This window comes from Papaver somniferum, chromosome 3 (assembly GCF_003573695.1).
Source record: "Papaver somniferum cultivar HN1 chromosome 3, ASM357369v1, whole genome shotgun sequence".
NCBI lineage: Eukaryota > Viridiplantae > Streptophyta > Magnoliopsida > Ranunculales > Papaveraceae > Papaver > Papaver somniferum.
In genome coordinates, this window is record NC_039360.1 from 39,926,208 (window position 1) to 39,951,130 (window position 24,923).

General features: G+C 35.8%; 3 protein-coding genes and 1 non-coding gene across 4 annotated transcripts; 2 read left to right on the forward strand and 2 right to left on the reverse strand.

Annotated features, from left to right (window-relative positions):
- Positions 1-3,032: 3,032 nt before the first annotated feature.
- On the forward strand, positions 3,033-5,637 carry LOC113355936 (sugar transport protein 7-like). Its single transcript, XM_026598923.1, has 4 exons — positions 3,033-3,385; positions 3,536-3,855; positions 4,011-4,637; positions 4,899-5,637. The coding sequence occupies exons 1-4, from the start codon at positions 3,241-3,243 to the stop codon at positions 5,343-5,345; spliced, it is 1,539 nt and encodes a 512-aa protein (XP_026454708.1). The 5' UTR covers positions 3,033-3,240; the 3' UTR covers positions 5,346-5,637.
- Positions 5,638-5,683: 46 nt separating this feature from the next.
- TRNAS-GCU lies at positions 5,684-5,765 on the reverse strand. The gene has a single exon. It is a non-coding gene; the product is annotated as a tRNA-Ser (tRNA).
- A 12,813-nt stretch (positions 5,766-18,578) lies between these two features.
- On the forward strand, positions 18,579-19,348 carry LOC113359331 (F-box/kelch-repeat protein At3g23880-like). The gene is made up of 2 exons (XM_026602985.1): positions 18,579-18,966; positions 19,167-19,348. The coding sequence occupies exons 1-2, from the start codon at positions 18,579-18,581 to the stop codon at positions 19,346-19,348; spliced, it is 570 nt and encodes a 189-aa protein (XP_026458770.1).
- Positions 19,349-20,801: 1,453 nt separating this feature from the next.
- LOC113355937 (probable receptor-like protein kinase At1g80640) lies at positions 20,802-23,991 on the reverse strand. The gene is made up of 10 exons (XM_026598924.1): positions 23,624-23,991; positions 23,376-23,552; positions 23,029-23,282; positions 22,806-22,938; positions 22,652-22,715; positions 22,396-22,492; positions 22,168-22,267; positions 21,653-21,771; positions 21,467-21,556; positions 20,802-21,369 (listed from the first exon to the last, which is right to left on the reverse strand). The coding sequence occupies exons 1-10, from the start codon at positions 23,844-23,846 to the stop codon at positions 21,208-21,210; spliced, it is 1,419 nt and encodes a 472-aa protein (XP_026454709.1). The 5' UTR covers positions 23,847-23,991; the 3' UTR covers positions 20,802-21,207.
- Between the last annotated feature and the right edge of the window lie 932 nt (positions 23,992-24,923).

Below are 24,923 nucleotides of genomic sequence, written 5' to 3' on the forward strand. Positions count from 1 at the left end.
CAGATCGTATCCAACTAAATATCCTTGAAGAGGGTGCCCCAGTCGGAAACTGAATTAGCATACATGAGATGCAACTTTCGTCCTGCAGTAGAAAACTCATACAAAAATCAAATTCACTCTTGACATTGTAATAACTTCCATAAAAAAATCCTACTGTTGCATTCATTTCATAAAGCCCAAGCGACACTAACAGGCACCAAATTTTGGTTCCTGGTGCAAAAAATAAATAAATCAAAAGGATAATCTTAAATGAGAAAAATACCAGAAAAGAAGAAGCTTGACTTGATGTCACAGCTTATCCTTTGATTAAATGTTTTGCAGGCTCAAATGAACAATGTATCCTTGTATTTGCAGTTTGCACCGCTAAGCATTGCTAATATCTACGACCCAAATGACAATTTGATCTTAAAATATATCAGATGTGTAAACAATTAGCAAATTGCCGTGTTGCTGTTAATATTAGATAAATATACTTTGTCGTTAGCATGAAGGAGTTGACTTGGTTTACTATACTCCAGACAACAGCTCCATGCAATAAGGAGTATTACGAGTACCAGGTTGGATGATTTAATGTTCCAAAGTATGCACTGTGCACGTTGTTCACTACAGACAGAAACAACGATTAGATAATACTCCTACTAAGTTTCTTGCTTACCCCATTTTTATTAGTATTTGGGTTTTGTTTAGTTTCACTTTCACAATTGTTGTTTGACTTGGTTTTGGAGGGGTGAACGGTATTGATTTCCTACAATGGGAGTGCGTAATTGGACGTTGAAATACAAAAATGGATGCTGCACCGTTAAAATGGTCGTCCAATGAATTTTTACTAGGAAGTAACTTGTCATCCTTAGATGAAAAATAAGCTTACAGCTCTCCTTAATGTTGATATCGCACATATGTAGTAGGGTCTTAGTGTTATGGAACATATTTTTATTTTTATTTTTCCCTGATGTAATATGACTTATATCAACACAAAATTGGTTAAAAAAGACCAAAATCAATAATTCATGGGTGAAAAAGATATTTAGATTTTGATATTGTTTAAATGGACAGAAATTTAAAAATAGTCAGGATGTAAACAGTTTCATCGTACCCATTTTCAAATACTTTTTTTATTTTTAATTTACATCATGATGTATCCAGTTTCATCCTTGCTATTTTTTTGGTGTCCATTTCACCCATACTAATTTTTACTCGTCCACTTGAACCATGTTTTAAAAATATTTGGACAAATGACCCGTTTTCCGTTATATCAGCCAGTGCTCAACAAGTCAAGTACAAAATTATCCAACTCATATATCATCGAGTCAGATGTATGAGCTGAGCGGAGCCAGACTGTATCAGACATCTAAAAAATGTAAAAACAAATGATATGACAATTTACTTGAGAAATTTCAAGAACAAGCAATAAACTCCAACAATCGTGATGTTACAGAGTTGAGTCAGCGCTTCTCTACAATCAATCAGGAAGTTACTAGGTATGTTGTTTTACTTCGGCAAGAAGGTCGAAACATGAGGAGTGGCGAAAGCACGGTGTCGTGCGGAATATTATCGCATCTACGAAAAAGAGTTCGAATTTGGAAGTTGTTTCGAGATATTAAGATACTTGCCCAAATATTGTCCAATATTTATGTTTTAATTTCTTAATCGTCCACTTAGTCTAAGTCCAAGTTTTAATATTTGTTTAAATGTATCTCTAATTAAAATTTAAGATTGGATTAAGAATAGTATTAAGCTTAAATTTCAACAATACGCGTCAAATTTTTCGAATTCAAACTTCGAATTGATCATTAATAGTCATTTTACAAGACATAAAATTAGAGAATATAATTTGGAAAATAAAAATAATTAGACTTTAAAAATAAAAATTTGGAATAATGTTCTTCATCTTGTTTATCTTCTTCATTTCACAAAACTTCCAATCAATGCGCTCATGAACAAAGTCTCCTTTGTTTATCTTCTTCTTTCGCTTCAAATTTGTTTTGCCTTGATTTTCTTTGCCTTTTCTTAGCTGCCGTTTTGACTTGGTTAATATCCAAAACTTGAAGACTTCTTTGCTTCTTAGCTATATCTTTATAACTATCACATATCTTCTTTAACGGCACCTTCAAGCACTACTCCAGAAAAATCAAATTGCGTTGCGGAATCAAGTTGGGTTAATTGTGCCATTTGGAGAAAATAGAACAAATAAATTAGATCGAGAAATAGAGAATAGATTGACAAAAAGAGAATTTTTTGTGTAAAAAATTTGGGGTAAGTTTTGAGTTTGAAAATTACATATTTATAGCGATAGAGAACTAGCCGTTAGCGATAGAGTCGATAACGCTTGCGGTAAAGTCATTATTGCTGGCGTTTTTATGAATATCGCTCGCTAGAAAGTCTATCGTTCATTGGTTTTCCCATAGTGGCTAATTGATTTATCATGCCACCTGGTATGCCAAACCAATTTTTTTTGCATGTGTATAGGAATAGGCCTCGTAAAAGAATTGTTTTATTTATTTATTTTTTTTCTCTTTTTTTCTTTTTGCTTATGGGAGTCTATCACGAATTTTATTGCCAACCTAATTTCTAATTATTTTTGTTTCTGGAAGTTCAACACAACTTTTGAGAGTGCATCCAACCATCACTAAATTTACTGTAAATTTTAATACCTTCATTTTTTTTTACTTAAAATCGTCTTCGGAGTGACACCAGAGGAGAGTATGAATGGGAATTGGGAATGTGGATGGATAACTAACATACAACAGATCTGAACCCACCACTCCTGATTGACAACAATTGTAAATACTTGCATCTGTTTTACAGGTTCCCCCTTGTTATTGGGATAAACATAGAAAAGTAACAAACAACCCAAGTGGTAGTTAAAAAGATGGTAGGAGTTAAGTCATCATCACTCCCTTCTACATTTGCAAATGATTTGATTGCAAACTCAAAAGTTGGGTTGTCTTTATATTCATATTTAATGAAGAATCTCATCTCTTTCAAGACAGATATTTATTTCCTTTCAAAATTTTAGGATTTATCTGAGTTGTGTTTGGGTTTAGTCAATGATCACAATAAATAAAAACCCTTACTTTAAACTTCAGTACATAAGGGATTATTATGCAAGTATATCCCCATTCTCTTCTTCTTCTTCTTCTTCTTCTTCTTCTTCTTCTTCTTCTTCTTCTTCTTCTTCTTCTTCTTACTCTTAATTAAGTTTCTGAAATCTTAATTTGGAGACAAACAGAAGAAGAAGAGATGGCTGGTGGTGGGTTTGGTCCTGCAGGTGTTGCAAAGGAACGAGCACATGAATATCAAGGCAAAGTCACTTCTTTTGTGGTCATTGCTTGTATTGTTGCTGCAATTGGTGGTTCAATCTTCGGATATGACATTGGTATCTCAGGTACACTCTTCTCAAAATTCATCCATAACCCATTTTTCTTCAATTTCTTAGGTTTATGATTATGATCATGTCAGAATTATATCAAAAGGTAGAATGCTGAATTGTGAATTAAAGTTTTTCTTTACTGATTATGGTTCAAAAAATGAATAGGTGGGGTGACATCCATGGATCCCTTTCTGAAGGAATTCTTTCCGAAAGTGTTTGAGAAAAAGGGACATTTAAATGAGGATAATTACTGTAAGTATGACAATCAAGGTTTAGCAGCATTTACCTCTTCACTGTACCTTGCTGGTCTGGTTTCATCTCTGGTAGCTTCACCTATAACAAGGAATTATGGACGCCGAGCTAGTATAATCTGCGGTGGGATTAGTTTCCTCATCGGAGCTGCTCTCAATGCTGCTGCTTTGAACCTAATCATGTTGATAATAGGCCGTGTTATGCTCGGTGTTGGAATTGGATTTGGAAATCAGGTAAATTTTCCTTCAGCGCAGTTTTCTTGCACACTGGCACTTGGCTACAAGAACATTAGATTGCCTATGTTTGAGTTTCTATTTGGGGTGTACTCTTTGTTGCATAAAAGCTTGGAAACATCTGATATAGTTCCAAGTTTCGTGAATATGTTTAGGCAGTCCCACTGTACTTGTCAGAGATGGCACCAGCACATCTCCGAGGAGCTTTAAACATGATGTTTCAGCTAGCAACAACACTGGGGATATTCACGGCAAACATGGTCAATTACGGAACAGATAAACTTAAACCATGGGGATGGAGACTCTCGTTGGGTCTAGCGGCAGCACCTGCTTTGCTAATGACAGTTGGAGGCTACTTTCTTCCGGAAACACCCAACAGCTTGATTGAGCAAGGAAAGAAAGAAAGAGGAAGAGAGATTCTTGAAAAGATTAGAGGCACGAAAAATGTGAATGCTGAGTATCAGGATATAGTTGAAGCTAGTGAACTTGCCAACTCCATCAAACACCCATTTAGGAATATACTTGAGAAAAGGAACAGACCGCAATTAGTTATGGCAATCTTTATGCCTACTTTTCAGATCTTGACCGGCATAAATTCAATTCTTTTCTATGCTCCAGTGTTGTTTCAAACTATGGGTTTCAAAGGGTCTGCTTCTCTTTACTCTTCAGTCTTAACTGGAGCAGTTCTGTGTTTATCTACACTCATTTCGATTGCTCTAGTGGATAGACTGGGACGCAGAGTTCTCCTTATCTCGGGTGGAATACAGATGATTGTGTGCCAGGTAAAACTGCTAAAAATATTCTTTAATTTTGTTTTTAGTATTTATCACGGTTGATTCACTGATTCAGAAGCAAAATCCAAGATTTTGCACTCGGCCTTATGCTTATCCCAAAAGAAGCAAAATCCAAGGTTTTGCACTTGGCCTTATGCTCATCCCAGAGGGCCTATGTGCTAGCAGAGTAAAGAAACTATTACTAGATGAATGGTTTTTATGTAAATGTCACAAGTAACCTTGTTTCATTTTGGTGTGTGTTTCAAACAGGTAATTGTCGCCATAATCTTGGGACTGAAGTTTGGCGCTGACAAGGAACTCACTAAAGGCTACTCAGTTCTGGTGGTAGTGTTCATATGTCTCTTCGTTGCAGCTTTTGGTTGGTCATGGGGACCATTAGGATGGACAGTACCTAGTGAGATATTCCCGTTAGAAACACGATCCGCGGGGCAGAGTATAACAGTAGCTGTTAACTTATTTTTCACTTTTGTGATTGCTCAGTCTTTCTTGTCAATGTTGTGTGCCTTCAAGTATGGGATTTTCCTCTTCTTTGCTGGCTGGACTGTTATTATGACCATTTTTGTGTGGGTTTTCTTACCCGAAACCAAAGGAGTTCCCATTGAGGAAATGATTCTCTTATGGAGAAAACACTGGTTCTGGAAGAAAATAATGCCTGATATTCAAGTGCAAGAAGATGCTGACTCGGAAAAGGCATAGAAATCGAGGAATTCAGCGGACTCCTCTTTTCTTTGAGCCAGTGCAGCATATCAAGACTCGGGGCTTGTATGGGTACGGCAAAAGATTGCGCATTACCTTTTTATATGCACGTTTAATCCTAGCATACTGAGAAGCAAAATAGATTAGGGATGTTAATGTTGTAGTATGGTTTGACACACAGTATGTATTGATTGAAGAAAGTTGTATTGCATGATTTTTTCGTTTTTGTTCAGAAAATTTGTATGATTTTAATGATAAAGTGCTAAATGTTTGAAGTTTCCGATTCTGAAACAATGGGGGAATTACAAATGTCTGTCTGACAGAAAAAAAGAAAAAAACGACGCCTGAGAGATTCGAACTCTCGCGGGGAGACCCCATGTACTTAGCAGGCACACGCCTTAACCACTCGGCCAAAGCGTCATTTGGTGACCTCAAATGGATTCCCTTGCTGCTCAACTACTCCATAAGGCTAACCAAATTCGTTGTTCGTTCATAATTTCATACCTCCCACGTAACTATAATAACTCTGTAAGCCAAGTACAAAGGATTTCTCTGGTAAAGTTTTGAATGAATTGGTAGAGTCTCATGATAGTCGAAAACTCAAGTTTCTAATACCATGCTTAGAATTAGTTTTTAAAGTAATACATATAGAGACACTTTAATATCTACTATTACATCGGAAAAAGTCGTCAAAGCATCCGGTATGCCTACAACCGCTTACATATTTTGCTTAACAAGGTTGACTTGTTCTTGAAACCGGGAAAATCCATCAATTTTCTTTATGATATATCTTAGAACTTGTTGTTCAACAAGAAGTCAAAATTCGGGGGACAAAATGAGAAACTCTCAGTTCCAAAATTAAGCTTGCTAATTATTTGGAAGAAAAAGTTTCTCTACTATAGGAACTGAATTGTAACTCGCCAGATTTCTTGAACTCATTCATTAGGCTAACCTTATGGTCTTCCAATCTGGCTGCTAGATTGGACATCCACGTCATCTAGGGCAATCTCCTAATCCCTATGGTATGGAAAATCTAGCAGCGGAACGCTGAATAATTTAGCGTCGAACGCTGAAGAGTACAGCGCCCAGGTGAAAGCCGAACCATCCAGCGCTTGACTTGGTCAGCCATGTTGACAACGCTGGACCAAGCAGCGTCCAATGCTGAACAGAACAGCGTCCAAAAAAAAACCATTTTTCCATAGAAGCTCGACCTTCTTCCCCATTTTCACTCCTCACTCATTTTTCCCCAATCTCTCCCGAAAATGCATGTCCAACCACATGAGTTGTAAACATTTATTTGCAAATTCCCCCCGTGGGTTTGTTTTCCTTCAAATTTGTGATCTATTGAAGGTGGTTTGGTGCGATTCCATCCACAGAATCATTCAAGGTAAGAAATTTAAGTTTTAGGTTTAAAGTTTTATGATTTTTGATTTTTGTTGCGATTTCATTCAAATTGATGATTGATCTTTCATATTTAGATGATGTAGATGATATGTGTATGATTTAATTTGATTATTTGTGATGAAAATTTTTTTTGGGATTTAATTTGATTTTTTGTGATGAACAAAAAAATGAAATTTTGATAATGATAATTTAGTTTGTATGGATGAAAATGAATGACAAGGATAATTTAGTTTGTATGGATGAATTGATAATGATCATTTAGCTTGTATGGATGAAAATGAATGATAATGATAATGATAATGATAATGATATTTGTTTTAATATTTGTTATTGATTGTAGTGTGAGTATGGATGAATTGCTAGATCGGTTGGATATAGTTTCATCAAAGAATTGTGATAGACATGTATGTCAAGATGTTACGAAAAACCCTCGCAAAGTAAGCTTTAGAGGTAGTTTGAAGGAAATTGAAGTGTGTTATAATATTGTAGTAAAAGATAATCCGGTAGGAAAACGATATTGTGACAATTGTGGCTTTTCTTCTGTTTTTGAGTTTGATTTCGCCAATGGGGATAGAGCCTTAGTTGAAGCCATAGCTGAGAGATGGTCAAAAACGAAGAACTTTCATTTTCGGGAGTTTGAAATTGGCCTCCTTCCTTTAGATTGGTACGTGTTAACGGGAATTCCCACTGGTGACCCTAGTAAATGACCAGTAGTTATGCCGTCGTTGGGTAGTGATCTAACATATCCTGCTCTAGATGATTTATATTTTATGGATATCAAAAATTATGGTACATGGAACTCTAAGAAAAATTCATTTTCCTTAGCAGTCTTGAGAGAGTACATTGAAAGTAGAAAATGCCAGGATAATACTGGGTGTGGAGAGTCATTGACACGAGCATTCTTTATGTGGTGTTTTGGTCATTTTCTTCTAACGTATTCTACTGGAAAATAGATAAACGTTGGGTTATGTTGTTGGCTGATTTAAATAGAGTTGGGGAGTATGATTGGGGTCTAGCTTTGTTAGGTAATACCTATAAATATCTCGACGATTGGTCAACCAGGGGTATGAATATAGCTGACATGGCTATGGTACTTGAGTATTGGTACTATTACTACTTCCGCAACACGCAACTCTTGTTTTGTCAGACACCTGGAGGACATTTTGATGTTTTCCCAAAGATTTGGCTCTTCAAGAAGATTTGGATTGCATCAAGGAAGAGAGGACATCAAGAAGGCCAAAAGGATACTTTGAAACACTCAGTCAAAAGCGCAAGATACAGATTGATACTAGAACAAATGAATCATGTATTTGGCAACCATGGGCAGATAGTTTGTATTCTATGGGAGACCAATATGAGTACGCACTAAATGTATCCGAAAAGAAAATTATGTTTTTTTTACTTTGAAAAGCGCACAAGAGTTAGTTGTTACTTGGAAGAGAGATTCCAGAGGCAGATTAAAGGTGAGATTGTAGTCCCAACAAATCCTCCAAATTTGGAACAAATTGATGACAAAGATATTGTAGAGGGTACCGCCTATTTTGTAGTCACTGAGGATCAATATAACACTTGGTGGAAGAAGAAGAGTGTTGGAGCTTATGCCACTCGGTCATACCATGCACAAAACGTCGATGAGATAGCATTGGGTAGCTCAGTTGTTCCTCGCCGTTTGTTTCCTAGTCATCCGCCTCCTGACATGATGTCGCAAACATATACCTATGACACACAAAATGATCTTCCATCACAACTGCTAGAGATATATTGGAGTTTACCATTTTCCAACGAAGCCGGCGTAGCACGTCAATTACAAGTTCCAAGGGTTCCTTGTCCGTTTAACTTTCGCTTGGAATTCACTACACATATTTGGAACCGACACGGAGAAGGTTTGAGAGATGGTGATATTCCAAACATGGCTATGGATGATGCCTTTCCGGAAGTTCATGAGGATACAACCGATGTGTACACCGATGAAGACCAATATGACCCTCAAGGAGATGGTGCATTTTATGAGAATGAAGAGTAAATTTCATATTCACCAATCTATTTTAATCAAGCACGTTTTCATTAATAAGTAGACATTTTAATTAGTTCTTGTAAACTCCATAATACTCTTTTTTTCACTTAAATACGTTTACAATTACATTACATATTTAACTAGAACTTCATAAATACTTCTTAACTAGAACTTCATAATACTTCTTAAATACGTCTTCATATTTAACTAGAACTTCATAATATTACTTCATGTTGAAAATGCGAAGCAGAATATATTATTGCAGGTTCTTGTTGTACTCAACTTCTATGGATGAAACAAATGCTTGCTGATTATGGAATTGACAATGGTATAATGGAGATCTTTTGCAATAATTCAAGTATGATTCGCATCACTGAAAATCATGTTGAGAACTCAAGAATTAAGCACATCGACATAAGGTATCATTTTATTAGAGATCTCTATGAAAATGGTATCATTAACATGGAATTTGTGTCATCCAAACCACAATTGGCTGACATTCTCACCAAACCTCTAGATATTGCAATGTTTCAACACTTACGGCAGTCTATTGGCGTTGTTTTGGTTCATTAGATTTCTAGATTTCTATTTTCCCCTAGATTTATCTATATCTTTTGGGCAATAAAAGTTCGAAGTTCCAGTGTTGTGTTGTTTAAAATTACGCAGTTGTTTCTAGTAGTTATATTTTGTTTCAGTTAGGTATCATAATGTCCAAAGATATTCTTATTTTCTTATAAAAGTAAGGTCGCTCTTGTATTATTTCGGGAATGACATATTTTGGGGGAGAGTTCTTAATTGAACTTGTGCTTAATTGCCATATCTTTGTGGGGAGTGCGACTGTGAAATATTGTGGGAGTTATCTTGTATCTATATAAACTCCTTGATGAATACACTAAGACTCGATTATGTGAAATCATCGAAATAAAAGTTGATATGTTCTTTTTTAGTCATGAATTATCTCTTTGAGAATTTCATTATGATCTCGTAGTTTTCATACCTTTGCCAATTTATATTGACAAAAAGGGGGGAGAATTATTTGTTAGTTCACACTACATACATATGGTTTACAGAACATTATGTAAGGGTGAGTGGTTTTCAAACCCTAATATTAGGAAAGAATATTAAGAGAGAAAACATTCTCTGGGCAGAACTTATAATGATGGTATAACCATAAGGAATGGTTGCAGGTAAAAGCAAACCCTAATATGTATGCGTGTCAGTTAAAAAGTCGGTGGAATCAGACGTGGCGACGGTCACATGGGAGAGCAAGAGATGTGTCAACGGTTACGAGGTTATCAAAATTTTCTTCCCATCCTACTCTCGATCGGATGATAAGAGTATAGGAAAAATGTGGATACAGAAAAACGCTTCGCCACATGGTGACATATGAAAGTATAAATACCTCTGAAAAATGCTTGTGACGGGGATAATGGCATTCTTGGCGAAACTCTTATAAGACTCATCTATAATCTAAGATTCAAACACGTGTAAAGCATAAAGTTGGATCAACGGCTTAGTATAATTGGGATGTTGAACATTAAAGAGACGAGAAGAGCAGTCAGAAAAGTACTGATAGTGACAGATTCAACAACGGGCAATGGGAAAATGACGAGACGAGGGAATATCTGACGAAGATGGATTTAAATGCAAGGATGCTATAGTGGTGGCGAAGAGTGATCAAATCACATGAAAATCATGGATGACGAGCGAAAGACAATATGAGATGCCATCCACTATGCCTAAGAAGAGGGATTAAGTCGCAAGAAAAGTGTAAGTGATTGGCGAAGGGAAAAGTGAGCTGTCATCCATTAAGTAAATGCCTATAAAAGTGACAAGAGAGCGGTGAAGAAGGGGTTAAGTTTTTCAGAGTTCTTGAGATATTTGTGAGAGAAAGTTTATGGGAGAGTATTGTTTTGTTGAGATCATACCTCTATAATATTTTATTGATCTTAATAATATCATCATCATAATAGGGGTGAAGTTTTAGAGTTAATCCTTCAAATCATCCATGTGTTATCTTATAACATTTTTGTGTTCTCTCATATGAATTTCGAGGTTATAAATCCATTTTAAATTCATAGATTGATCTTTGGGTGTGTTGTAGGATTTCCTGCAGTACACATATCTCTTCCAAAGCCTTGGCAAGTTTCTTTACATGAGAAGAACCAAGAAGGAAAGAACTACTTAGATGAATGAAGAAATAAGGAAAACTGATAGAAAATGTATATAACTCAGATTCACATGATAACATTAATATGTATAAATATTTGAAACAAGAGTTGGCTAAACAGTGTGTTCTCTGACTTTACTGCAATGATTTGTTCATAAATAGACATTTCTAAATAAATCAACTTTTTTTAAGAAGCTCCACAAAGAGGGTCTAAACTGGTACCCTGTAAGGACGCCAAACAGGCCACTGAGATCCACCACCCACCCTCTTTGGTATGCCCATGGATGCTTGTTGTGCTGATCGTCGTGCCCTACAAACCCTCCAACAAACAAACAGGAATATAAAAAACAATATGACAAATACACCAATGATAAAGTACCCCACCATGGAAAACCATGAGTCTCTTCAGCATGATGTCTTCCGGATCTGAATGGGTCTACGGGAGCCAGCGCTGAAGCAGTGATCTGCAAAATAGATAATATAGTTATAAAACTAAATCTCACATTTAAAAAGAAAGAGTCTTCCAAGAGTTTACGGAAGGAATATGCTACCATTTAAAAAGAAAGTATCAAAACTGAAAACATTCAAATCAAATCTCACATCTCATACTCAGTGGTTCTACGATTCTATTTCGAACTCATAAAATGACGAGAAAGCCTTTATCCTAAATTATCCATCATAGTAGAATAACTAAAGTAAGAAAAAAGTTCAACTAAATGAAGAAGTGTTCAAGAAACTAAACAACAAACGATCTTCTACACAACTTCATTATTTCCATTATGTTTATAATAATAAAAACTAAATCGTGATAGGAAAAACATAATATTACTCAAATACAACTACAAGATATATGTACTGTTTTACATTTTGAAATGTAAAAAGTATCATAAATATTCTATATTTTTAAATATAATAAATTGTCACATTAATCACATATGATAAACAGTAATTTTCAATAGACTTATATTATGTAAAGTTTTTCTTAGGTTGCACATACAAGATGTTTATTGTTAGCGATACTAAAAACTTAAGACCAATACATATAGTAGTGCCAAAAACCTAAAAAAGTAAAAATATTAGAAGTAGTACATTCTCATATTAACAGTTCAATTGTTCACAATCATAGAAAGATGAATAAAAACAAAATTGTGTTTATGTGTGTATCTATTTGTATATATATATATGGTGAAGAGTTTTTCTTTGTGGTCCTTTTGATTTTTTAGGGAATATGGCGGTCGATCATCGTAACCCTACTTAAAACACGGCCATGCCATCAATAATCAGCACACAAAACATGTAATTCTTACAATATTGAATCAGAAGGAGAGAATGACCTGAATATCGCTAGAATTGAAACCCATTCTTTTTTTCTATTGTTTGAAGAATGTTCTTCTTTTGTGTTGTGTGTTGAAGAACGTCACTATCCTTGTTCTTGTTTGAATGCTTAAGATAGTTTTATAAATATTCCATCAGGTATATGAAACCATTAATATTAAATCTTCCATCGGTTGTTAAGGGCTTCTATCAACTATTGATTTATTTTTTCGAAAGAATACATGAACTAATTTCCTTTGCTAAAACTATAGTTCTACTAGGATGAGTGATAACATTTTTTTTGCTTGTTATATATATATATAGTTATTCCTCTCTTTAACTGATGGGATGGAATCCAAAATTTTAGGGGTATTTGTTAAAGTACTATTTCGTTTAGAGAACCCAGTGTAGTGGATTCCCTATAACTGAGGCTGCATTGGGGGCTTGCAGTTTTATACCTATCCAGGGTCAGTGTTTAAGGAGTTACTAAGTCTGCTGAAATATTTTATATTACCTTTCATGTAATCCTAATCCAAGCTCCCATTTCATCGTTTTCCAAAACTTAAAAAAAAAAAAATTGTTTCTCCTCCTAAACCTAGTCGATTTTTCCTTTATTCTTCGACATTTTTCGAACTCAAGTCTTTGTCGATAATTGTTGATTCTAAAAATTTATTCTCCGATTAACTTCTTCAAACATCATGAGTCGATTCAAATATTCTCAAAGTATAGTAGATAATCCTAAATTCGTTGACAAACTCAAAGGTAAAGCTCACGAGAGAAGGGAAAAAATCAAAGCCAAGTAAAATGGTTCCAATTAGAAATTAAGTATATTAAAAACCCATTCCTTTATTGTTGTTTTTTGTGTGTGTTTTGTTCGGAAGTTTAGGTTTGAAAGCTGCAAAATGATGGTTATAGAGTGAAAGTCGTCATGGTCCAGATGAAAAACCATGAAGAATTTTTATATGCATGTGACAAAGTATGAAAAGTAGTACTGGTTTCTCATTTATAGCGCGTATGGATACACATCCAGAAGAATTCTAGAAGTCAATAACTAAGAAGTCAGTTTGGGTGTAAAATTTTAGAACGAGTTCTAGAAGCAGAAAAGTCAACTTTTTGTGAAGCAAAATATCTGGACTTCCGACTTCTACTTTTGGAAGCAGAAGTCAGAAGCAGAATTGTATCCAAACGCGCTATTAGACCTTGATGAATTTCATTTTATTTCTCAGTTTTTACCAAATGTAGAAGTCGCCTAGGTAAAAAGGATATAAATCATGGTGGGTTATTTATTCACCATGGCGACTTTTTGTAAACCTGGATGACTCCTTTTTAAAAATAAACACCCATTCCATTTTTTACCACCATGGTTTAAAAGTTATACCATGAAGACTTCTTTCAATCTCAACAAGAGTTGTTATTTGTTGAAAATTAAAACCATGACTAATATATTTCTAAAACTCCAAAAATTCCTAGAAATACATATTTATTTTGTTATTTTTTGGTATTTTCAATCATTTAGGCTCAAAGAGATAAAGAAAAAAAAACAATACCTTCTTACTCCTCCTTCTAAGTTTCCCCTCGGCGAGAAATTCTTGGGGTTTGGTACATATCGTGGTGTTAGCATGAAAGAGGTACTGATTATTATCTTTGAATGTACACAACAACCAGAATCCCCTTCTTCTTTTTCTACTACTGATTTCTTTTTGAAGTTCGGATTGCGTCAGACAGTGAAGATGGGGATGCCAATGTTGGTTAAAACCTCTCGGAACAAGAAAATCCATAAGGTGGTGAACAAAGTGATGGATGATGAGAAAAAAATACGACAACAATGGTGATAATGGAGAAGATAACGGAGATGGTGATGATGGAAAAGGTGAAGAACCTAAAGAAAATAAGAATAAGAAAACAGAAGTTGCGCACGTTCTCCCAGACCGCTATATCTACATGTTAGAAGATCGTATAAATGACATACCTTATATGTGTCGTATAAATGAAGGAGAGGTTCTATTTGGATACCCTAACTCGTGGGCTTGTACAATATGCTCTGCCATTGTAATAATCTCAATCTTGCTTGTTACTGTTATGTTTCATTTGATTGATGATAATACTTTTGTGACATTACATTTGTTTTCAATTTTGTAGGATCACAAAAATGTAGTATATTTTTTTAGGCACCGGTCGTTTTTATGAGGAAACCGGTACCGTTCAATTCCCGATTGGCAAAATGGCATTGATTCCTGATAATGTTGGCTAGATTCTAGGGCCGTAGGTTTACGAAAATCCACCCAAGACAACTATATTAAAAACCTTCAATCCTTGAACGAAACTTCATAAATTGGCATTTGAGTTGCTTGGCTGGGATGTAGATCAGACTAATGCCATGTTCCTAAGAGGAAAGAGGTACAACAAGAGAGAGTATTATCTTACGGATTTTAGGGAGTCGTTTAGTGGGTCAATAGAGAAAGAACAACATAAAAACAATCTTTATTCGAGGATGAAGCACGCTACAACGGCTTATTAGGAGGAGCATTCCCTGCATAAGTACAGTAAAACTTCGTTAAATTGAAATGTGATAAATTAATAACTTTGTTAAAATAATATTTTTTTCCAGTCACAATTTGAGTGTGCTAAATTAGTAATCCCATTAAATTTTTAAGATATTAAAAATTTTAAGTTTCCAACAGGGCCCAACTAATATATTAATTAATAATCAGCGTAATACTATTATATTATGTTGCCTTATTAAATGGTGGGGAAATTGGGATACCCCATAAATTAGGGGATACTCTTTATTACAAATCCCTCTCGTATCAATATGATTATATGATATGGCTTTCTAACATATGAAAGTTTTAGCCTGTGTAATAATCTAAATATTGTTCTCAACATATATGTTTTTCTATTTTTTTATATAAATTATAAAAATAGTTTCAAATCACACTTCTTTACCAATTTATTTTACAGTTCAATAATATTATTCTTCTATAAGTAAATTACAGTCATCCACCAATTGCACGACTAGATCCAAAAAAATTATCGTGGCCAAAACTTCAAAATCCTTCTAGACTTGTTACAAGGACGACCTGTTTTTAGTCCTTATAGTTTTAGTTCTAGTTCGGGGATTTTACAGCTACCTCAAAAGTAGATAAGTACTAGGAAGGATACTTCAGATAGACACAAATATATAAGTCAGGATTTGCCTCAACTTAGAAGAAAAAAAAGACATGTTTTTTAAGATGTTAGATTTATGTTATTTTGTAAATTAGTTAAGTTAAATGTGAACTCAAACTGTTAAACACATTTTTTCGGTTACCACATAAATTAAATCACTTCTTTAAAGAGGAATTTCACCATTAATTGTAGAAAACTTATATTGTGCGCATTCTTAAAAACAACCTTAAAATGTTTGATTTTCTATTTTTTCCTTTTACTCATAGTAATAAAAAAATCAGAGGTATTTGAATCAGAAAAGATAATGAAATTCCGATAACTCCTAATTCTGTTTAAGGGAGTGGTTACCTTGACTTAAAATCCTGACTTAATTTTTCACTTAATCAGGTAACCACAACTGTCATATTACAAATGTCAGCAAAATTTATTTTTGATGGATATGAATTCTACCTCTTTAAATACTTCCATCAAATTATCTAATCGATTAAAAGGTTATGTTTGGTATACTTCTTAATGTAGCATTTGGATTTGTTGTTTAAATTTTGTTTGGTGATTCTCTCTGCAAAGCATGTCCAAACGTAAAGTTCCTTATTGCACTTGTACTCATATGCCCATTTAATTGCCTAAAATTTTCATGGAACATGATCGACAATACTATGTGGTTAAGTGAATCAACTTCACCCACAAGTACTCAGCTTTGCATAGTTGCATCAAAGTATGCATCTTCCTTCATCTTAAGGTTTTATGTAACGGAAGTCTTCATCTTCTTTCTCTCTAACTCTTCATGACCCCATAAGAATAAGAGGTTTTCCATGCATCAATTCCAATTGACAATCCCACACAAATCATCAACATAAGAACACAAAGATATACTGCAACAAACCAATTTTATTTCACTAAAGAAAGATTACAAAACTTGGCTATCACATGGACCAAAATAGGCCATCACCCTCTTGGTGATGCTTTATTCTCTCAAAACATGAGACTAACTCTACAAACTCTCTCCTACTGATTTTTAATGCCTCTTGCACTATTTATACAGTAGTTACATAGCCAAAAACCGTGCACAACACTTGCACACGCATGGAACAACCATGTGTCCCATAGGGTAGTTTTTTTAACCGACAATCTTCTTTCTAACTTCCACCTTTTGTGTTGTCAAGCCAAATGATGCCACATCTGTTCTTGGTGGTTAGAATATTCCAAACTTAGTTATAAAGCCTTTATAACTATCTCAACCAACTCTTTTGCTCTGGCATGTGTCTGGTGCACACATACTCGTAACTGACAGCTTGAACACAAATCCGACAATCATTGCGCTGCACTAAACTTGACCCGTGCCAATGTCGGTAATGGTTGCGCTTTACTCAATCTTGCACTTATGCCAAGTATCCGACAATGGTTGCACTTCATTGAACTTGCAGTTCTGCGAAGTATTCAAAAAATAGTTGTGCTTCATTCATCCCGGTCATGCACTTAGCTTATTTGGATGCCAACACCCAAATATGATGCCAATTGAGTCTTTACTTGCTTAGTTCAACTTCATACTTCATATGCATCACTTACGTTCTTTTTGCCGAGCAATAATCATCAATGGCGCATTTGGCAACGCCACTGTTGCATATGCATTGTCCAAGCCTTGGCTAATGCTTGGGCCAATGCCAAAGTCATCCCATGACTTTCATTGCATCCCTAATTCCTTCCTTGAGTTGGACCAACTCTGAATCAAGGATATGCAACACTATCGCATAGTATTGCATGTGCTAAGTAGGCTTTCTTGTCTCGGCCATGTTGGCCCTACATCGTCGGACTGTGCAGTTCCATCGGCCAGGACACAACTTCAGTATTGCACAACCTTTGCGCTTAACTGTTGGGATCGCTAACAATAGGCCTATAGCTAAATTATAGCCAAGAGATATCCAACCAAAAGACGTTTTAGTATGAGTCTCGTTTATTTCTTAGCTTATATACAAGAAAACTCAGTTTTCATCCATTAGATTTTTGGTTCCACAATAGAAACAATAATAGTTGTCGGCCTTAGCCATAATGTACCCCAAAGTTTACGTTACTCAGTTTCCATAAGGCTTTCTTAACTCGTGAAAGGAAGAGGTGTATTCCCTTTTAAATTAAAGGCAATTTGAAAATATATGCATTTTTTTTTGCGTTTTCGAATATATGCCTGTTTTTTTTGAACTTTTCGAATATATGCCTGTTTAGACTTGGTCCAACTGTTTTTTTGGAAAAAACGGATTCCATCCAGTTAAGTGCAAGGTGACAGTTATCTCACCTATTAAAAAGTCTTATTTACCCCCGAACCACATCTCGTTTTTGCAAGGTTGATTTCCCACCCGCTAAACCCTACAACTTGGGAACGTTGAACCCTAAAACTTGGGAACCCTCAACTTGGGAACCTTGAACCATGAAATTGAGAATGATGAACCCTGAATGAAAAAACTTGAATTCTGAACCCTAGACCCTGAACTTGTGAATGATGAACCCTTTTGGGGAATGATGTAACAAACCTGTAAATGGCGAGATGATTCCGAACCTAGATCAACGAACCTTAAAAGTGATGAAGAAGGTCAACATGACAATCAGTAAAGAAATAAGTAAAAATGCAATGGAACTTAACCAAGATGGATGTAAAAGTGGAGACATGCATATATTTGAAAGTTGAAAAAAACAAGCATATATTCGCAAACTGGTTTCGAATAGGCCTATATTTCTCAATTTCTTTTAAATTAATCTAAGAGATTTCGCCACATTATAGCTAAGGGGTGACCCATAGTGGTTGGCCTTCGCTATAATGTGACCCATGGTGGTTGGCCTTCGCTATAATGTGACTATTAGCCAAGCAGCCAAGCAAAATGAAGTACCATAATGCTCGGCCTTGGTATGCAAAAGCCTCCGAATAACCATGTGACTAATAGCCAAGCAGCCAAGCAAAATGAACTACCATAATGCTTGGCCTTGGTATGCAAAAGCCTCCGAATAACCGTATATTATGGGTGGATTTAGGGTTTGTTACAAAAAGACATATTCATGCGTATCCGATCAATTCATCTTCTCCTATCCTTTTCCTAAAACCCTCAAACCCTCGTATGCTTCTGTCTTACTCATCTGAAAATCGGGTGTCAATTGGGAAAGCGATACAGAAAGAACGATGTCAAGCGTTCCAGAAGATATTTACCTCCAAATCTTGTTAAGATTACCGGTGAAATCAACTTGTGTTTGTAAGTGTGTTTGCAAGACTTGGCTTTCACTAAATTCTGATCCTGTTTTTGTTGATTTTACTCCTCATAGAAACATCTCTAACAATCTCATGCTTGTGGGTTATGATAACCGCAGCAGACACTCTATCCATTCTATAAGTTGCGATTCGTTAGAACCATCTCGGTGGGAGAATAATGAATTCATATCTGAAATGTGTTACCCATATTTATCCTTAGGTAGGTCAGGTTATGCAGTTCAATTTGTAGGTTGTTGTAATGGCCTGGTTTGCCTTGTGTTCTTTGACATTCTTGACCGTGGAGATAACCAAGACTATGCTGGTGTTGGTCGCTAAGAATTTTTCTTCTGTCTTTGGAATCCAGCCACTCAGGAATATAAGAAGATATTGCAGCCAACAAAAAAAGTTGATTTCAAGGACACGATGATTACAAATTGGTGTTCTGAAGTGCAAATATATACATTAGGATGCAACTCCTGGAAAGGCGTTGTTTCTGTCCCTTATTCGTTTTTTTTCTTATAGGAAATCTGGTTTTGTATGACCCAAAATATGGAACTGCTATTGAACGAGAAATGGGCAGTGTTTTGCGTTTTAGTTCAGAAGAGAATTATTTTGAAAGCTTGGTTTCAGTTAACTCTGGTACTTATGCGAGGAAAGGAGAAACAGAGGAATCAACTGAAGCAAAAGAAGAAAAACATGAGTAAAACATAATTCACGCTTTTCATTTCTTGTGTTCTGTTCATCTTTTGCAACTGCACTATCTTCAGGTGCGAATTGGGCCAGAAAATTATGGATTTCTTTTGGTATAGTTTTCTTTTCCATTTTATCATTCAAATGAACTAGGTTTAGAATAACAGAAGTTATATAGGCTCATTATATCAACAAAGGTTTGGCAGTTTGTACCTGCAGCTGTGTAAGAAGAATTGGGCATGGATATGCCCATAGACTGTAATGGAGATTGCTAAATGTTTCTGGGTCTGGAAACACAGGTTGGCAGTTTGTACTTGCAGCTTCTGGGTAATATGTTTACAACTGCAACTAATCTGTATATTATCTCTCATAATCGAAAGCTGGACTAAAGTTACATGTCAACTTTGCAACAACTGTATTATTCTGGCAGTCAAGTTTTGTTGATTTAGTCTTCTCTGCAAATCCTTCGGAAAGATTAGTGAGCCTCCCCCAGGTAAGAACAACTGATCAAAGTAAATCCAAAACCGACAACATCAGTAAAGTCTGGAATATAGCTCAAAAGCAAAAAGTGGCACTATATGGTATGGAGGAGGGCAGTGCGATATATCATATCTTTGTCTATTATACTTGTATTTAAACCGAGAGGATCCACTGACTAGTAGCTGTCTAGCCTGGAGAAAGAGAGAAACAAAAACAAGGAAAAAAAACACAAAAAAGAAAACGACGCCTGAGAGATTCGAACTCTCTCGCGGGGAGACCCATGCACACGCCTTAACCACTCCAACAGTATAAGGCTACAAACTCATGGAATTTTGATACCAAGCTCTATCTTAAATTCATCCCAGCTGATTTTAGTTTTTGAAGCACTGCTGGCACCCTGTAGTAAACAGAAATTTATAACTATTTTCAAGTCACCTGCAAAGAAATTCTATCGGTCTGTGTCAATCTTAATCTCCATTCATCTGCATTGAATGTTGTCTTTCAATGTCTCTAGGATCATGAAAAAAAAGGTGGCTTATAATGCATAATATGGGGCCTTTTTCGCAAATAAATGTTAGTTCCAACCATACATTAACTTCGTTGTCTAGAAATTCCTTGTGTGCAAGCCCACGTCTCTTCACGTTTATGACTAGCTACATCATGGGTGTGTCCTTCAAATACTTATGGCCAGTCTCCCACCATAATACTATCATTTTCTTAGAAATTTTTGGCCAACATACTGCATCTCCGCAATACAACAGCCATGATGGTTGAGTGAAAGAAAAAGTTCCAATATCTTTTAATTTCTCGAAATTTAGCACCCATGATGGAAGTTTGTCGCCACAAAACATTTACATGCTGCGCCTAGTTTTTGCCAGCAAAATCTTCGGTTTATGGCAAATGCTTTGGCACATTTCAAATGCTGCAGTTCTCACACACAACAATGTGAAAAGAATGCCCTACCTCACAGTAAGTAAAACATCCATGTGGTCCACAATCACAATCTCCAGAATTCATTACAGAAACATCAAAAAATAACAAGACGCATCCGAAGAAAATGCAATTAAAACATACACGAATGAGCTCAAAAAAATATCTCAGTAACTCTGAAGGATCTGAACAAAAGTAATTTCATAGTCCAAAGAAGAAAGAGTATACATTCACATCTATTTTGCTTTTATTTACAACTGCGCGTCGAGGAACACAAGATTGTTACCGTGTAAGATGATTAATTTTCCTTCATTTGAAATATCGAGGAAAACTAATTAAAAACATGGATGAACTGCCGAGATTTTAACTACTGACCTGCATTGCTTAATGAAGATCCTTGTACATACATGTCATATTCAATGTAGGCGTGCAAAAAGTATGTCTGCCAGTATCGCAGGTCTCATCAAGCCGAAGACTTACTATTTCTTATAGAAGCTGGGTCTGTGACTCTTAGTGTTCCTCCAAGTTCTGCAGGTACAAGAGGGACTAGAGAGTGAAGAACATCTGTGATCAATGGTCGATAACTTGGTTCTGGCTGTACACATAGAACAGCTACTGCAGCTACCTACAGACGAATCATGTTCTAAACAAGTTAGGAAAAACAAACCACAAAAATTGCTTGAAAGAAGAACAAATTTGGATGATAGAGATCAATGACAGACTTGATATAAGTGTTTAAGATCCATTGTATCCCTGATCACGGGATCAACAATGTTGGGAAGCTTCGTTCTGTCAGTGAGTTGAGGCATGGCCTGCACATGAAATTGCCAGAGGTTACAAACTTTTAAAGTGAGGAAATTGTAGATACTAGAAATCCATTTGTGGTCGCTGGGATTTAGATCTTATACCCATGTAACAATAGATTGACATTGTGCTGGAGTCATTTTTTCCACCGGCCTTCTTCCCATCAGAAGCTCCAACAAAACAACCCCAAAGGCATAGACGTCACTTTTCTCTGTCAGCTTACCTGAAGAAAAAAAAGCAGATTATTGAAATCGCTAGCATAAATTTCTGTTACAATATATGATTCTGATAACAAAATTTGTTTCATATGTGAGAACGACCTATTGGTGGCTGGACACGATAGATGGGTTGTAACTTGTAAGATGCACCCAATATCCTTTTTGGCTCTTTTTAGATTACATATGTGGGGAGGTGAGTTACAGGTGAGGCTCAGTCCATAACATGTTGACATACTATTCTTTAACACAACTGGCAGTCCGAAGACCAAAGAAGGAAAAAACTTCTAATTTTTATGGTCAGTCAGTAAGAATCATGGTGTCGGCAAGTTCTGAACTCAATTTAGTATGAAACTCTGAGTAGAGAAAACGTATAAGATGTGTCAAGGAAATAGAAAATGTACCATCTAAAATGTACTCTGGAGCAACATAACCCAAAGTGCCTGAGAGCTTGATGTTGCTCTTTTGGAGTCCAGAAGCAACAGCCAGTCCAAAATCTGAAAGCTGTAATCATTTGGAAACAAAAACTTCAGCGAGCTTAACCGTGAATAGGTCAACAGACCTCTGGCCAATATACCCCCTTGACATTTGATACTGAAAAATAACAATTCTTTTTTTTTATCATGCATTACCTTGGCGTTAAAATTAGAATCTAAAAGAATATTGGATGACTTCAGATCCCTGTGGATCACAGGAGGGTTGCAGTTCTCATGAAGATATTCCAATCCCCTGACCAAATCAATAAAGGCAAAAAACATAAGCATGATTACCAAGTATATAATGTTCAAACCACTGATATCTGTGGTAAAGTTACGAGTTAAAGGTTCAACACTTCCGGGCAAACAAAGAACAGGAAAGGAAATGCAAATTGAGGCACGCTTGACTAACCTTGCAGTATCAAGCGCAATTTTCATTCGCAGGTGCCACGAGAGAGCCAATCCATGAGAAGGTCCTGTAATGTCAACCGAAATAGTGTCAAACATTAGTATCTACAAGGTCCTGTAATGTCCGACTTCAAACGTAGAAGAAGTAGTAGTCATACCGTGCAATTGAGTTTCTAGAGATCCATTATGCATCAATTCGTAAACAATGAACCTCGTCTCACCATAAATACAATAACCCAGAAGGGAAATTATATTTGAATGTCGAATCTTACTCAATAAATCCACTTCATTCTGCAATTCGAATTCAGTGGAACATCAGAATGACCAAAAAAGGAAAACAAAACCTTGTAATGATCTCTAAAAATGAAGATGAAATTATACCTCAAATTCAGTTTCTGCATCCTGTCTTTCGCAATTCAATCTCTTAACAGCAGCAATGAGATTGTCATCATCAAAATGAGCTCTATAAACACATCCAAATCCACCCTCACCCAAAACATTACTCTCATTAAACTTGTCAGTTGCTGCTTCTAATAACTGATACTCAATCATGGTAACAGATCCCTTTTTGTTACCCATCTTCATTGAACCAAACTTACCCAAAATTGGACCTAATGATAACCCTTTTACACCATCTTCACATCAAAATCAACAAAATGCAAAAATGTAATCAGAATCATTAGCAAAAATGTCTACTTTTCAAGGTCAGGATGGAAAAATGAGAATACCTGTAGACCCCCTTCTGGGTTTTTTAGGGTCAGAGCAATGAGATTTCTTCTGCCGGTAAATCCACAAACAGAATAAGAATGAGACAATTGCACAAAGTGCAGTGGACACAATAATCAGTGCTATTAGCATTTTCTTGTTCAATGGATGATCATGTACTGTTTTTATAACTCCACTCCCTGTAGAATTTGGGAAATCAGAAAAAATATTGAAAATGATAGAGCCAGTGAATAGGTCTGAGTGAGTTTACCTGGAGAGACTGCTGCTGCTGCCATTGTTGATGAAATAACAGGAGGAGATGTAACCGCTGGTTGATTTTGAGGGGGCAAAACAGGAGGAGAAACAACAACTGGGTGAATTTGAGGTGCCAAAACAGGTCTAGAAACAGGGGAAGATACAGGTCTGGCATCACAGAACAAAGAAAAAGAAAGCAACCCAATGGATAAGAGAGGAAGAACCATCAATTTCTTCATCTCACTGTACTTGAAAACAATCACAAGTGAGAAAAATCTATGGAGACATAATAAAAAGTTTGGATCTTTTAATTTGAAAACAGAGCAACTTCTCTCTGTTTTTAAAAATTTTCTGTTTATTTTAACTCTATGAAGTGAATGTGTCACAGAAGTGGACAAAAGAGTCTTTCAGGAGTAAGAAATGATGGCTTTTAATAATCATGGAAATGGGAATTCACAACAATCATGTGGTAGTCATCAAAAAGGGTTATAAAAAGTAGTATTCACTGTTGATCGAAAATAGAAGAAGAAGGGGACAATGTCAGACATAGGCATGGCATGGCATGGCATGGCATGGCCAAAGGGATATCCTTGTTGGGGATCTCAAAAGTGTCCTTATGATTTTATTCTTCTTTTTAAATTTGACAATGTGTAAATTTATTTTTATTTTTAACTGTTTTACTTGGGCACAAGGTAGTTAATTTCGGATTCCGGTTTATTTCGGTCCCGAGCGAGACACTGGTACAACGTTGTTTCGGGGAGATTCCGTTTTTAAATTCCGGTGTAATTTCGGTTCCAACTTTTATAATAAGAAGTGTTTGTTGCCAGGTTCAATTAATTCCAATCCTAGTTTGAGTCAGACTAGAAGATTGAGGGAGTATTGACCCACTTAAAAGAAACATAATATTAGTAAATCTGGTTGTTCACCTTCCTCATCATCAACACCAAATGATAATTTTAGGTCAAGAAATTCAAACACAACAACAAGCAGTAATACTAGTGAGTGAATTAATCTGTTTAATTTTTGTACTTGAGATTAATCCACTCAATTTAAAAAAAAAATTATATATATATATATATATTCCGGCCGAAATTCCGACCGAAAAACGCATTTCCGGCCGAAATTTTCGCAAAGATTTCGTCCGGCCGAAACTAACAAAATCTCGTCTTCTTGGACCGAAATCCGGAATTTCGCCGAAATCTCGGCCGAGATGGCTGAAATCGACTACATAGCTTGGGCATACATTATGTGCGCATGAATTTTGTAATATAATTAGGCAACAATTCTTTTTACATTAGGGTGGTTAAATTGGGGCT

Coding starts and splice junctions, on each gene's coding strand:
- LOC113355936 (XM_026598923.1), top strand. CDS start 3,241: ATGGCTGGTGGTGGGTTTGGTCCTGCAGGTGTTGCAAAGGAACGAGCA. Junction 3,386..3,535: donor ATATGACATTGGTATCTCAG/GTACACTCTTCT, acceptor AAAAATGAATAG/GTGGGGTGACATCCATGGAT. Junction 3,856..4,010: donor GAATTGGATTTGGAAATCAG/GTAAATTTTCCT, acceptor GAATATGTTTAG/GCAGTCCCACTGTACTTGTC.
- LOC113359331 (XM_026602985.1), top strand. CDS start 18,579: ATGTCAAGCGTTCCAGAAGATATTTACCTCCAAATCTTGTTAAGATTA. Junction 18,967..19,166: donor AGATAACCAAGACTATGCTG/GTGTTGGTCGCT, acceptor TTTTTCTTATAG/GAAATCTGGTTTTGTATGAC.
- LOC113355937 (XM_026598924.1), bottom strand. CDS start 23,846: ATGAAGAAATTGATGGTTCTTCCTCTCTTATCCATTGGGTTGCTTTCT. Junction 22,716..22,805: donor TCTAGAAACTCAATTGCACG/GTATGACTACTA, acceptor TTGACATTACAG/GACCTTCTCATGGATTGGCT. Junction 22,493..22,651: donor ATTGCGCTTGATACTGCAAG/GTTAGTCAAGCG, acceptor TGATTTGGTCAG/GGGATTGGAATATCTTCATG.